General features: G+C 41.9%; 1 protein-coding gene across 1 annotated transcript in view; it reads right to left on the bottom strand.

Annotated features, from left to right (window-relative positions):
• Window positions 1–12685, bottom strand: part of TNIP3 (TNFAIP3 interacting protein 3) — a 32743-nt gene that overhangs the window by 14801 nt on the left and 5257 nt on the right. Inside the window, exons 2-6 of the mRNA XM_059470933.1 lie at window positions 10966–11098; window positions 5109–5195; window positions 3577–3666; window positions 2954–3019; window positions 1944–2075 (exon numbers count right to left, since the gene is read on the bottom strand). Of these exons, the coding sequence (XP_059326916.1) occupies window positions 1944–2075; window positions 2954–3019; window positions 3577–3666; window positions 5109–5195; window positions 10966–11098 (508 nt within the window). The remainder of the gene's footprint in view (window positions 1–1943; window positions 2076–2953; window positions 3020–3576; window positions 3667–5108; window positions 5196–10965; window positions 11099–12685) is intronic.

Below are 12685 nucleotides of genomic sequence, written 5' to 3'. Positions count from 1 at the left end.
CAGCAGGAAGGCAGATCATTAGTACACCCTGATATGATAAAGTCTGTAGAAATTGTTTTGACCACTCACCATATGATGAGGCAGAGACAACATACCAGAGTAAATCCCTGCTCTTGGCAGTTGCACGAAGGCATGGGAATGCTGGCAGGCCAAGCAGATCAAAATCACACCCACAGTTACCCCAGACCTGCATTTCTCTTATGAGAAAATGAGAGAATTATTCTCTCTACTGAGAGAATAAGACCATGGCTAAATGCTGGTGGGGGCCCAGCCATTCCCAGTGCCATAGAAATTTGAAGATGAAAACAGAAAAAAAAAAGTATTTCAAATATTTTCTGCAGCTGCTTTATGTGAATAAAAATGTGAGATCCAACAATCACAGGCACAGCACACCACAGGAATGGGTTGGTTTTTTTTCCTGTGTAAAAGGCTCATCTCTGTGCAGCCAGTCACAGTTTGGGCTCATCAGAAGTTCATCACTGTGTGCTAATTGAGCCAGTGAAAAACACCCCTGAGTAACTTGCTTACATATGAGGAAGTTTGACTCTGCTGTGCTCTAAGTTAGCAAGGACATTTCATTTTCTCCAAAAACCAGGCAAGATTAGCAGGGTATCTCTGCAATAAGTATAGGAATTCATCCAGCAGCTAGCTCAAGCTGACAGGCACTTACTGGCTGAATGTGAAACTTTCAAGAAATTGCAGATTTAAGACCAAAGTTCAATGCTGGTTAACCTGTCCCCACAAAAAAAAAATTGACTATATTGTCATTTAGTTCATTATTCATGTATGCAGTAAAAAATTTCAGAGAGTGTACTACTGATCCTTATTTTTATAAAATGGTAGCTCTTTTCCATTAAAAGTCAGGCAGTAACATGAACAAAAATATGGACTGCCTCACACTGAATCAACACTCAGAGCAAATACAGGCAGTGATTCAGCAAGCACATAACATAGTTTGTCTTAAAATATATAAATGTGGACTTGGAATCAAGTGTGTGTTTAGCTGGGACTAATTGATAAGCAAGTAAGATGGATGTTCTGCCTTTGCAGATGTAAGCTAAGGGGGTGGCATTTCTTTTCCTGCAGCAGCTAACTCACATCTCATCTGAGCCTGGAAGTGATGCAACTGCCACTTGTTTCAGGTCACCATGTGAATAGAGAAGCCCACCTTCAGCCACGGTCACCATCCAGCAACTCTCACCAGAGGTCATGGAGTACATGACACCATGAAGCAGAATGAGCACAGGAAGCACCTCTCTGTGGGTTTCTAAAATGGAGCACAAAGTTTTATCTAGGTGCTCATCATTCAGGCTGGTGGTATTACTGAGGTGGGAATCCAGCTCAGAGATCTAAATTGAGAAGCAAAAGCCCACAAGGAGTCCCGAGAGAGCAGCCCAAGCACTCTGAGGGTGAGGTGAACACCGCTCTGGAGCAGCTGATCAGCCCAGACACTTCCAGCCCTGATAACTGCACTGCCAGTGTCAGTGATATTTGCAGGGAGCTGAGACAGCTGCACATGTATGAGAGCCTGTACTCAATACCAAAACCTGGGGGCTGGAGCTGCATTCACACCTTGAGTATTTCTTGCCAAGCACTTTGTGTAACAGCTGCACTGCTGTTCCTCTTCCATTTGAAATACCTGCAGTATTTTCCTTCACACAGAAATTCACCCTGAACTGAACTGTGAGGAGGGAAATCTGTGCAGTAGAAATCAACCTGCCCTTGACTCCCCCCCCCAAATGTTTTGCTGTCTGCCACTCATATGGAAATGACTCTTTCTCTACAAACAGTTCTGTGATGAGGCAGCTCAGCAGCTTGGGTAGGATATTGAGGAGCCACAGTCTCACCTCTGGGCTGTGCACAGCCCACACAAGGGGACAAAGACCAAAGGCAAGAGAGCTCAGCACAGAGAACACAAGGGGTGCCACAGGGCACCCTCCTACCTTTTCCTGCAGCAGCCTCTCCCTGCCCAGCACTTGCCACCTCTCCTCCTCCGGATGCTGCCAGTGCCTCTCCTGCTCCAGCTCGCTTACTCTCCTCTCCGACACATCCAGCCTTGCCTTCATCTCTGCCAGCTGAAAAGCAAGTGACACACCATGCTGGGCTCACTGGGCACTCTGGAAGGCACAGCACGTTCAGGGTGTTGAGCCAGAGGCATAAAACAGTTCCAGATTAAATGAGGAAGAGCCATTTGGATTGCTCTTCTCTTTGGGGTGAAAAGGAATTATTCAGATCTCAGCAAAGCTTTCTGGAAAATATTAGAGAGAAAACGTTCCTGATAAGCACATGAATTCACTCTATAAACTTCCTGTTCATAGCAGGAAACAGTAGATGAGAAGTGTCAGTCAATGAACCAACTTGGGTTCTGGAATACCAGATAAAATTGTAAGCACTGAACTTCACTAGGCAGCTGATGATAATGTCTGCAGCAATGACACTACACAGCCATAAGCAAGGAATAACAGCTATGTCAATTGGATCTTGGATGGAAAAAAAAAACAGAAATGAAAATATTTCTTTACAATTCATTTTGAGAGTCTCTGCTTACAGAGGACAACTTTCATGGAGAATTTATCCAGATTTCACAAGAGATGGGACAAGAACCAGCACAAGTGTGATGATGTGGATCAGGGGCTGAGCACACCAGGCTGATTTTCAGTTAATCGTGCTCTCAGTTATGTGCAATTTTCACTACAGTGTGGAGGGCATGAAGATCTCTGCTGTCATGTGCACACTGACCCTACAATTTTAGGGACCTTTTGCTTCTCTGGTCAGTTTGTCCTACTGAAGACTGACACACTTTGGCTTCGCTTTTATGCGATGAAGCTTCTTCAGTTTGTGAGCTCAAGACAAAGTAAGATATTTACCATGGCTATGGTTGGCTGGTATTTAAACACAGACTTAACTGTCAGCAGGTGGCACACATTGCAACAGAAGTTGTCAGCATTGTTACCTGCTTTTCATAAAGCTGTTTCATACTTCTAAATTGATGATCCCATTGCTTGTTCACCTCCAAAAGCTGTAATTACCAGGAAGGCACAGTAAATAACAATTATTTCAACATTTTCAGTAAATCAAAAACAGACTGGCATTCTAATCCTCTGTCAGCGAGTGTTCCCAACCTCCTCATCATCTGGACAGTTCATTTATTTCAGAAGAAGCAAGTTGAAGGTTTGGCAAGCCTTGCAGCCCATCTGCCAGCGCTTTGGTATTTCGGTTAAAGCACACGAACATTCAGGAAGCAGCACTCAGGAAACATGCAAATACACAACAAGCTGCAGGTGGATCATTTGCAACACTGCACAAATCCCAAGCTTCAAATCCTAAATGGCCAAGGGCTTTCCTGATAGTTTTCTACAGGTTCCATGACCATATTTCCCATTAAAAGGTCTTTGACTTCAAACAAATGAATGGAAGACTCCTACTGAGTGAAAACCCTGCTTGTTGTTCCTTGGCCTTTAGCAATAGGGGTCATTAATAAAATTTGCCCTTTGTACTAAATAAACCTCTGCCCTTCCAGATCCATAGGCATGGTACAATCAGTCACCATGTTCTTTAGGGAATATTTAGGATTACCTCTCGTCTCTGTCTTTCCAGTGTGAGGATCTGTTGCTCTGGAGAATTGGATGATAAAGGCTTCTTTTTGCTCAGTAACGTGTGCCTTGACTGGAGAAAAGCAGTGTTCAAAAATTAATGCTTCTGGCCTGTTCTCTTCAAGATTCTCATGTAAGGTTCCCATCCACCCTGACAGGTGCACATAAGGAACTGATACAAACATTTTCTTCGACCAAATTTGTATCTAAATTCCTTCACACCTGCTGGCAGCTGATCCTGGAGCATACATCTGCTTTAAACACACTCAGGCTATGTTTTAATTGAAGCATTATGCAAATAACCACTGAAATAACTGAAATTGTATCTATTTGTATCATCTGAGACACAGAACACAGAAGAGGATTTTAATTATCTTGCAGATGGCGATACAAACAAGTAGTACAAGCCACAAAAGTTGAGCATGACTTGGAGAGGGTGTAAGTAATTCCCCTCGTTTACAAGAACTAGAATAATTAGTAGGATTGCCCCTGCTAAGTGCTTGCAAGCAACACAGAAAACAAATAGGCCATTTGGAGAAATTTAGTAGATCAGTCTGCAATTGTTCCATTTTTTTAAAGTGAGGAGTTTCACCCATGCAGGACAGCAGAAGCTAGACCCTCATTTTTATAATGGCAGTGTTCTATATCATAATTTCCAACAAGTTTCTATGGATTATCATGAAAACAAACATGTGATCTATTAGCAAGAGAGAGAGAGAGCTGTACTGGAAAAAAAGAGACAACCTCATAAAAACAGAACATGCTTTGGTCAGATACATGCTCCGGGATTTTTGTTTCCCTCCCTAAATTCTCAACCACTGTATGAAAAACAAGAATAATGGTGTGAGCACTTCTGAGGTCTGGAATAAATTTTCTGTAGATACAGAATTTAATGCTGAATACCAATGAAGATCAAAGGACAGTGTTGCTGTGTCTTTTCAAAGGCAAAAATCCCAACCACATATTTGCCCCATGGCCAGTCCTGCTGAACTCTTGATGTGGAGACCTTGACTTCCAAGCCAGAAAACACTTAATCCCTCTCCCTGTAGCTCACTGACATGTTTAATTTAGAGTATCTGAAGAAATACCTGGCAGCTAATGGAGTTATTCCCATGCTGAATTGCTTTCAGCATCTGGGCCTTAGGCATATATTGAAGAGCATGTTTAAGAATAGCAATAAAGTGAATAGGACAACTCACAAATCTAACAACTAAACATACACTAGGCACCAACTAGCCCAAATACTACTCACAGAAGTTATGGGGTCACTCAAATGAACCACTTTGCACTCTTTGTGCAACTTCTAGAGGGCAAAAAAACCCATTAGGAAAGGGCTTCTTCTAAGAATGCTATTTGCAAAAATAATTCTAACATTTCCATCCACTCTTACACAGTTTAAATAACCCACAAAAATCTAGTAGAGCACAAAGATTAGACCATAATTGTCAACCTACAAAGTGACCTGCTCCTGTTAGTCAGAAAACACTTCAGAGAACAGCCAGCACAGCAACTTACCTGCAATGGTTCTGCTGGAGCTTCCATGTGACTCCCACCTGCCCAGGTGCATCCAAGCTGGCTTGGAGTGCTTCCTTCACTGCGGCTCTTGGGAGGAAGAAGAGCAATGAAACAGATTTTATGCTGGCTAAAAGAGCAAGAGAATTTCTTTCAGACCCAGAAGATCCAGGAGGGCTGCCTGTGGGAGCAGCCACGGTCCAGAAAGTAGTGGTGGAATTCTGATTTTAACCTTTTCCTCCTTCCTGGCTGGGGCTTCCCAGAATGGATGAAGCACAATGCCTATGACTAATGTGCCAGGCAAGGCAGCTCTCAGCTTTGTGTGCATGGAAATCACAATTGCCTGGCCAGTTCCCCCCAGAGAGGAAGTTGCATCTAAGGGAAGGAAGGGTATTTGCTTTTTCAGTAAATAAGAGGACAGGGTTTTCTATCCCTGCTTCCAGTTATAAAAAAAGACTTCAGTAATTACAGCAATTATTGACACTAAGAGTGAACTATCAGAAAAGAAAAATGAGTGAGTCATGCTTCCAAAGGAGCGATAGCAAAGTCTGTTAACAGCTACAAGGAAAAGCACCCCCACACAAAAACCCCAAGATGTTTAGGGGAAAACCAACACCGGAAAATTGATTTGTTTCCCCAAAGAAAAGCTGCACACAGATGAAGAATGACAGATGTTTTATTTGCACTTCAGCCACTTGCTTTACCTGAGCACGGATCCAGCTTAAAGACACTCAAGACTTGGGTACTCAAAGGTAGCCAACACCCCAAACCCGTGCCTCAGGTTCCCACTTGGAGGAAGATGTTAGCCTTACCAAGTTAAACTCACAGAAAAGATTAACAAAGAAAAGGCTTCCACAGACTTGCTATCAAAGTCAGAATGAAACAGAAAAGTGCAAAATGTTCTCGTCTTCAGTCTTGGATTTATGAATAATAATGGATTTCAAAGGGAAGCATAAAAGAAAAATTCTGCTTCTATTGTGGAAAGATCTCTGGGTCTATCGCTTCTGCAGCAGCAGCAGAGGTTGCTCATTTCCTTTTGAAGGAATGAAATGAAAGTTTGCCTGTGAAATTTGACATAAAAATAATAGAAATCCCTCTTTCAATTTCCAAAAACAGATTTAGAGAAAGTAAAGCAATCCTGTGACATGCTGAAATTTTGCAGCCACATTCCAGATCTCTGGTTCACAATGTGTGACTAAGCAACTCCTCTTTTGCAAGATACAAACCCCAATTTGGAAGAAAGCTACTATTTTATAATATTTGCATATGAAATATGTCCTGTTACCCTGAAGTTCTTTCCATTTTTCTCCTGGTTTATGGAGCAGACAGAAAACTTGTGGTGAATGAAGAGAAAAATTCAAAATCAAAGGTTATTTTAGTGAAGAAATTGGAAGAATTTCATCTGTACCTATATCAAAACTAGACATTGAGCATATCAGGTACAGCACTGAAGACTATTAACTGGTGCAGAACAGCACCAACACTGGGCATCTGCTTAATAAAATTAAAATCCCAAACGTTCCACACTGCACATCTGCTGTTGAGGATGATGATGCTGTCCCTCCCCCAAGCTCCCACTCTCACCAGTCTCATCCCCTCTCCAGCAGCAAGTTCACTTTTGGAGAAAGCTCAGGCTGAACAGCTGCATTTTATGGTCTGGCCTGCAAGGGGAGGCAGCCTCAGTTTCTGGTTTCCTCACACAAGCACGCTGGGATGTGGTGAGTGAGGTGCCGAGCATCCCCACAGTGGGGACAGAGGGGCAAACCCAGGGCTCAGCCCCACTCATCAATCACAGCTCCCACTTGAAAGATATTGATGCTCAAATTACTTTGAAGAGAGGATGAGGGTGAGACTTTGGTTGATTCTGTAACTTAGGTCACAACAGTTTCCTGGAGAGCTGAGTAGTTTCCTGGAAAGCTACCTGGACATTAGAACACTACGTTCTTGTTAGTGATTCCCTCATGACTGCAACAATGCAGATGATTTACATCATAATCACAATAAAATGAATGATTTTACATAAAACTGGACAGAACAGAACTAAGACTCAAGTACTTTTCAGTGCCTGTCTCATCCAGCTCAGCATTCATAGGTATAATTGTTTGCCATGTAAAAACAGATTGGAGAGAGAAGAGTATGCCCGAGATCTGTATGAATAGAAGAAATGGCAATAAGTAGGGAAGAAAAACTCAAGCTCTTCAGAGGTGGTGGTATTCTTCCAGCAAAAACTGGGAGGCTGAAGTAAAATCATTGCCTGTCTCTGTGAAAACAGTTAACAGCACCAAAAAAAAGAGAAGGATATGGCAGCATTCATTTTCATTGATATTGCAGTGATAAAGGCACTACATTTCTTTATGTTTACTGCTATCAAGAAAAACTTGGTTGTACAACAGCACTGCAGACACCTGAGATATACAGAAATCCTTGAAAGAAGGACACTTTGAGACCTATCAAGTTTCAGAACTCAAAAAGCCCCATAAATCTTTAAAAGCATTTATATTTGGTTTAAAGCTATTGAACAAAACAGTCAGTTTTAAATTGCTTGGAAAATTCCAGTTGACAATCAGACCATAAATGCAGTTACAAATCTAAAAAATCTGTCAGGTATGGAAAAAGCTGCTCAGAAAGTAAACAGGAAAATTTGCTGCCCCTCACACTTCCTAAGTTAACTCCCAAGTGGCATCTTACAACAACTTGAAGCCTCTTATTAATTTCTATTTTATTTCCAGAATAATCTGTAATTTATATTAGTAGCAGCTTTGAGATTGTTGTTTTGTTTTCTTTTCATGTCCTGCTAAAAAATGAAAAATATTTTAGTTTGTATTCTAGGATGACCTGAGCTTCCTGAGCATAAAGGCCTTTTAGGCATCTTTGGGAAGCTTGCAGTGGGAGAAAAATCAGAGCCTTGTAGCTGTGGCCAGCACTGAACCCTCTCACAAGCCTCAGCACCAGAAGATGATAAAAGTTCTCATTTTTAGAGTGCTGGATCTTAATTCTGGGAACAACTTGTGTCACAGTATTACAAAATATCACTCAAATTCACATAATGAAAACCATTTCTCACTTCTGAAAATTCTGTCTGTTCAGTAACTGCAGTGAAACCAAGAGTTACTAAAAGGCCTGATGCAATAAAATGTGAGGCTTTCCTTGATGATGATAAAATCATACAAAATGACAAAGTAATTTTTTTCCTAGCTGGTCATGCATCTGCTGTGTGGTTTGTTGGGGATTTTCTTTGATTATAATTTTTTTTTTAAATTTATTGCTCTGTTAAAGACTGGTAGAAGCTAGATTAACTCTGAGATGACTTGGGTTTAAATTTGGTGGCTTTTCAGGAGCCTTCACTTTGCTTATGTTTCAGCTGAGCTCTGTTTTTGGCTTTATTACTGAAGCTGTTATGCTAGCAGTGTTTGCCACAATATCCATTTTCCCACTCTGAGGCATGTGGCAAAAGGGTAAAAAATGAGAGATTTTAGCTGAAGAATAAAATTGGCTCTTGAACCAGAAGAAGAATCTGCCTCCTCCTGCCCCAACCAGGCCCCTGTGGCTCACCAGAGAGGTGTGCTAAAAAGGGATTTTCCCTTCAGTAAGTGTGTCAGCCTCAGCCTTTTGTGCTGCTCAGTTACATGTTCCCTCTGACAGAAAAATAGGTGCAGATGCAAATTTGTGTCTTAATATGTGGGAACTAGATAAAATTAGAGCAAGATATGGTTTCAGAGTAAATCAAAATATTTGAGCACAGGCTCCTGCTTCAGGATTTCCTTTATCCACTAACCATTAGGGCAAGGCCTCTCAAGTACCTAAGCATTTGCAAACTCAGGCCTGCTGATGAAAATCCAAGTTCCACGTGAAAAGAATTGGATGACAATTTGCCAATCTAAAAAATGCAAATCTGTTCCCTTTCCGGAATGGAGAATGCAGCGTCAGGACAAGCTGCAACTGAAGGAATCACAGACTGAAGGACGTGTTGAGAAGTTCATAAATTCTTATGGAAAAAAATCCTGGCAAAAAGGGGATTTTTTTTAAGATACTTATAGATTTGTCTTGAAAGTGATTTAAGGTCAGATGGAAATGCCATTCTGTAGAGTGCAATTTGTACTCTTCACTCCAGAAAAAATGTTACAGAATGAAAATGACCTGCTGTCTCTGACAAATAACTTCCTGATGAATGACTGACACTTAGGGAAGGGTACACTTTTGTTTCATTATTAACTTTTTCTTAACCCTTGAGCATTTCATTTGTCCCTCATTTCAAGTGCCAATCAGCCTCATTTCCCAAACTGCTATTTTCTGGTGTGAGGTTCTTTTAGTATTATTTCATAATCTTCACAAATTCTACTAGGTGTTAAAAATTTGCCCTCCTTTCCCAAAACACAATCCAAGACAGGTACTCCTAGCACATGACACTGAGGTTGTTGAAGCTCAGCAAGACTGTCAAGCTGTCACTCACTTGAATCCCAGCTCAATAACCAGCCAAGTGAAAAGTTGTGACTTAGAAATATAAATAAAAACCAGCCAGCATGTGTCTAGCGCAGAAATATTATGAAGTATCCCTCTTTAAGCTCTGAAAACCTCACACATGCATTTTAAAGGTAAGGAGCGCCATAAATGCAAAGAGTGTAAAAGCACCACAGATTAAATACTGCCACTGTCTCCTGTGTGAAGCACTGCAGCACTCCTCAGAAAGGGTCCCGATGAGCACATCCTTTCTCTTTCCTCCTCACATTGCCCATATCCCCCAAATCCTTCCCTATGTCTCCTTCTGCTGGAGAGAGGCTAACATGTGGATTTCCATGGATCATTTGTGGCTTGTAATTTCACAGCCTGATTCTGCCCTGACTTGTGCTTCGCCAGGCTCGTTTCTCCCCCGCCTCCGGGAATCCCCATCCCTCCCTGCGGTTCCCTCTCCCCCACTGGTTTCTAATCCCACCGGTCTGACCCTTCGGTGTCTCCTCAGGCTGCCTCAGCTCCGTGCCCCGAGGTCATGAGTCATTCTGGAGATGGCGGTTTGCATGTGAAAGGAGCTGGGTGTAATTTCGGATTTCGTAGAAGAGAGTCATCTCCCTTTTACCTCCTCACCAATTTCCTGCACCGTGCCTTGGCGTGCAGCCCTCAGAGCGTTCCTTTCCCCATCCCGTGCGACAGTGACACAGGTAAGAGCGCCACCCCTTGCAGGTGGATCATTCACGGTTTAATCACTCCTCTCCTCTGCAGCCCTCCCTCCTCCTGTTCCTAGTTTGTGGAAAACGGGGAAATTCCTTCTATTCTCGCTATTTCAGGGGAGAGGAGCGAAACTGAGAGGGAAACCCAGAACAAGTTTCTGTCAGGCTTGTTAACCACGGCTTCACTGCAGGCAAAGACAATTGCCTTAGCAGGTGGCTTACGATTTTCTGTTTGCAATACCACAGAAGTGTGGGTTTGAATCATCACCATTTTCCTTCTCCTCTCTTCCTATTCATCTGAAAGCCTTTCTGACACTTCCACAGGTCTGTGTCTCCCACACCTCTGCTCATTCCCAGCTAAATCAGAACTTCCAAATGCATCAAAAATGACAGTGTTTTGGGGGTTACACAGTTCCAAGGAGCTGTGTTACCCAAAAGGTACATCCGGCTATAGGGTTTGACATTTAGGATAATAACCAGTGGGTTTTGCTGACCTTTTAAAGCACTATAAAATGCACCTTCTCAGTCACTCTTCCTCATACCAAAAAGTAGCTATGTCAGGGAAAAAAAATGTGCAGCAAGTTCATTGCATCATTTCAGAAATCCTCAAGTTTCATGCATAGTCAAGCCCCGCAGAGAACATCCCCTGAACGTTCTTTCCTGGCAAGATAAACATTGCAAAAGCACACTGTGATTACCTTAAGGGAACACGAAGTTCTCTGAGGGCTCAGCCTCTCTTGGGCAAGAGGTTTGGGGTCCTCACACGACTCCAAAGCGTTGCTCTTCCCTATCAGGTTCCTTATTTCAACATCCAGCTCTTTACTTTCACATCTGCTCAGGAAGAAAAAGCAATGTTACAATTGACACCAGAATTTGAGGCTTTCTTGTGAATGTGAGAACAGAGCTGGTCCTGCACCAGGCTCCAGCTCCCTTCCTTCCTGGTAACACAAGCAGAGAGCACCAGGGCAGTGACACACAATCTTCATGTGGGAGAGATTGATTTAAAATACTTACACAAGAAGCCTTTATGAATTGTACCACTTTTCACCTACAGAATCCAAATCGACCCTTTTGGGAATTATATTAAGACTGCCACAGGCTGTAAACTTCACTCAGTTTCAAGAGTTTTAAATTCAGCTTCAGCAAAAATGCTATCAGAATAGTTGAATAGGTTTAGAACTGCAAAAGCAGGTGCTCTAAGTCTTTTGAGTTCAAAAATCTCATATTTACAAAGTCTTTTAATGGCACCTTTTGTTTTCTCTAACACTTTGTAGCAGACACCTGACACGCATTTTCAAAATTTTTTTCCCTTAAAAATTCCTTTTAAAAACATTCACAAATGTTTTAAAAATTCCTTTTAAAAACATCTTGTAAAAAAAAAATTGGTCTGTTGAGAACACTTAATTTTTTTTATTTTTTTTTTTTCAGGAAAATTCTTTTCTTTCAGTCTCACTGGTAAGGACATAGAGAACATAGGTGCACAAAAGGGCTTGTTCCAGATTCCCAGAACAAACTTGCAACTAGGGCTGATTCACCTGATACACTGTTATGGTGGAATGTGACTTCCAGATAATTAACTGAGATACAATTAGTACAAGCCCCTAAATCTCCTAGATCAACCCAAGTTATCAAGAAAGATTCATCTCTTTTGCAAACTTAGACTTCATTGCCTAATCAGCTTAAACCAATTTTAAATATAATTAATGCATGACCAGAAAGCAAACTGCAAGGCTCAAAAAAAAAAAAAAAAATCACCGACCTGTTATAGCAAGATTACTTCTTCATTTCAACAGAAAATACACAATTTTTTATTTGAACCACCAGAAAAACTGAAAGCTGTAAGAGTTTGTCAATTATACTTCCTGAAGTTTAGACAGGCAATCGTCGGGAGTGAGCAGCAGGTTCTGAGGAAACTCTTGAAGTGAAATTGATAAAATTGCCCAACAAACAAACAAACCCATTTATCTTCATCAAAGAGTAAAGAAGTGTGGTGAATTTCACGCTGAGAGCATAGAACAATTCATTTAATGCTCCATATTTAAAACACAGAGACCGTAGCAGAAATGTATTTTCACTAAGCACGGGAAAAAAAAATTCATTTCCAAGAGGAAATAAAATACCAAGAGTAGCAAAAAAGGGCTAGTAAAATTCTAGAGCTGGGTTGTTTGGGTTGGTTTTTTTGACTTGCTGCTGGTAGTTAGACAAGCTGTACTTTCATAGCCACGAGGACTAAAAGCAAGCCCTTCCCCAGGCACATCGTCATGAGCTCCACGGTGCTGCAGGAGGCTGCAGCTGCTCTGAGGGCTGTGCAGGGTTCCGCAGGCTCAGCCGTGCGTGGGTGGCAGGTGAGCCCCAGCAGCAGCACGGAGAACACTGCGGGAGGAAACAACGAACCTCGAGGCAGAAATCCAGCCCTCC

The sequence above is a fragment of the Ammospiza nelsoni genome, chromosome 4, assembly GCF_027579445.1.
Source record: "Ammospiza nelsoni isolate bAmmNel1 chromosome 4, bAmmNel1.pri, whole genome shotgun sequence".
NCBI lineage: Eukaryota > Metazoa > Chordata > Aves > Passeriformes > Passerellidae > Ammospiza > Ammospiza nelsoni.
The sequence above is the reverse complement of the archived record's forward strand: the minus strand, read 5'-3'. Positions and strand labels throughout refer to the sequence as shown.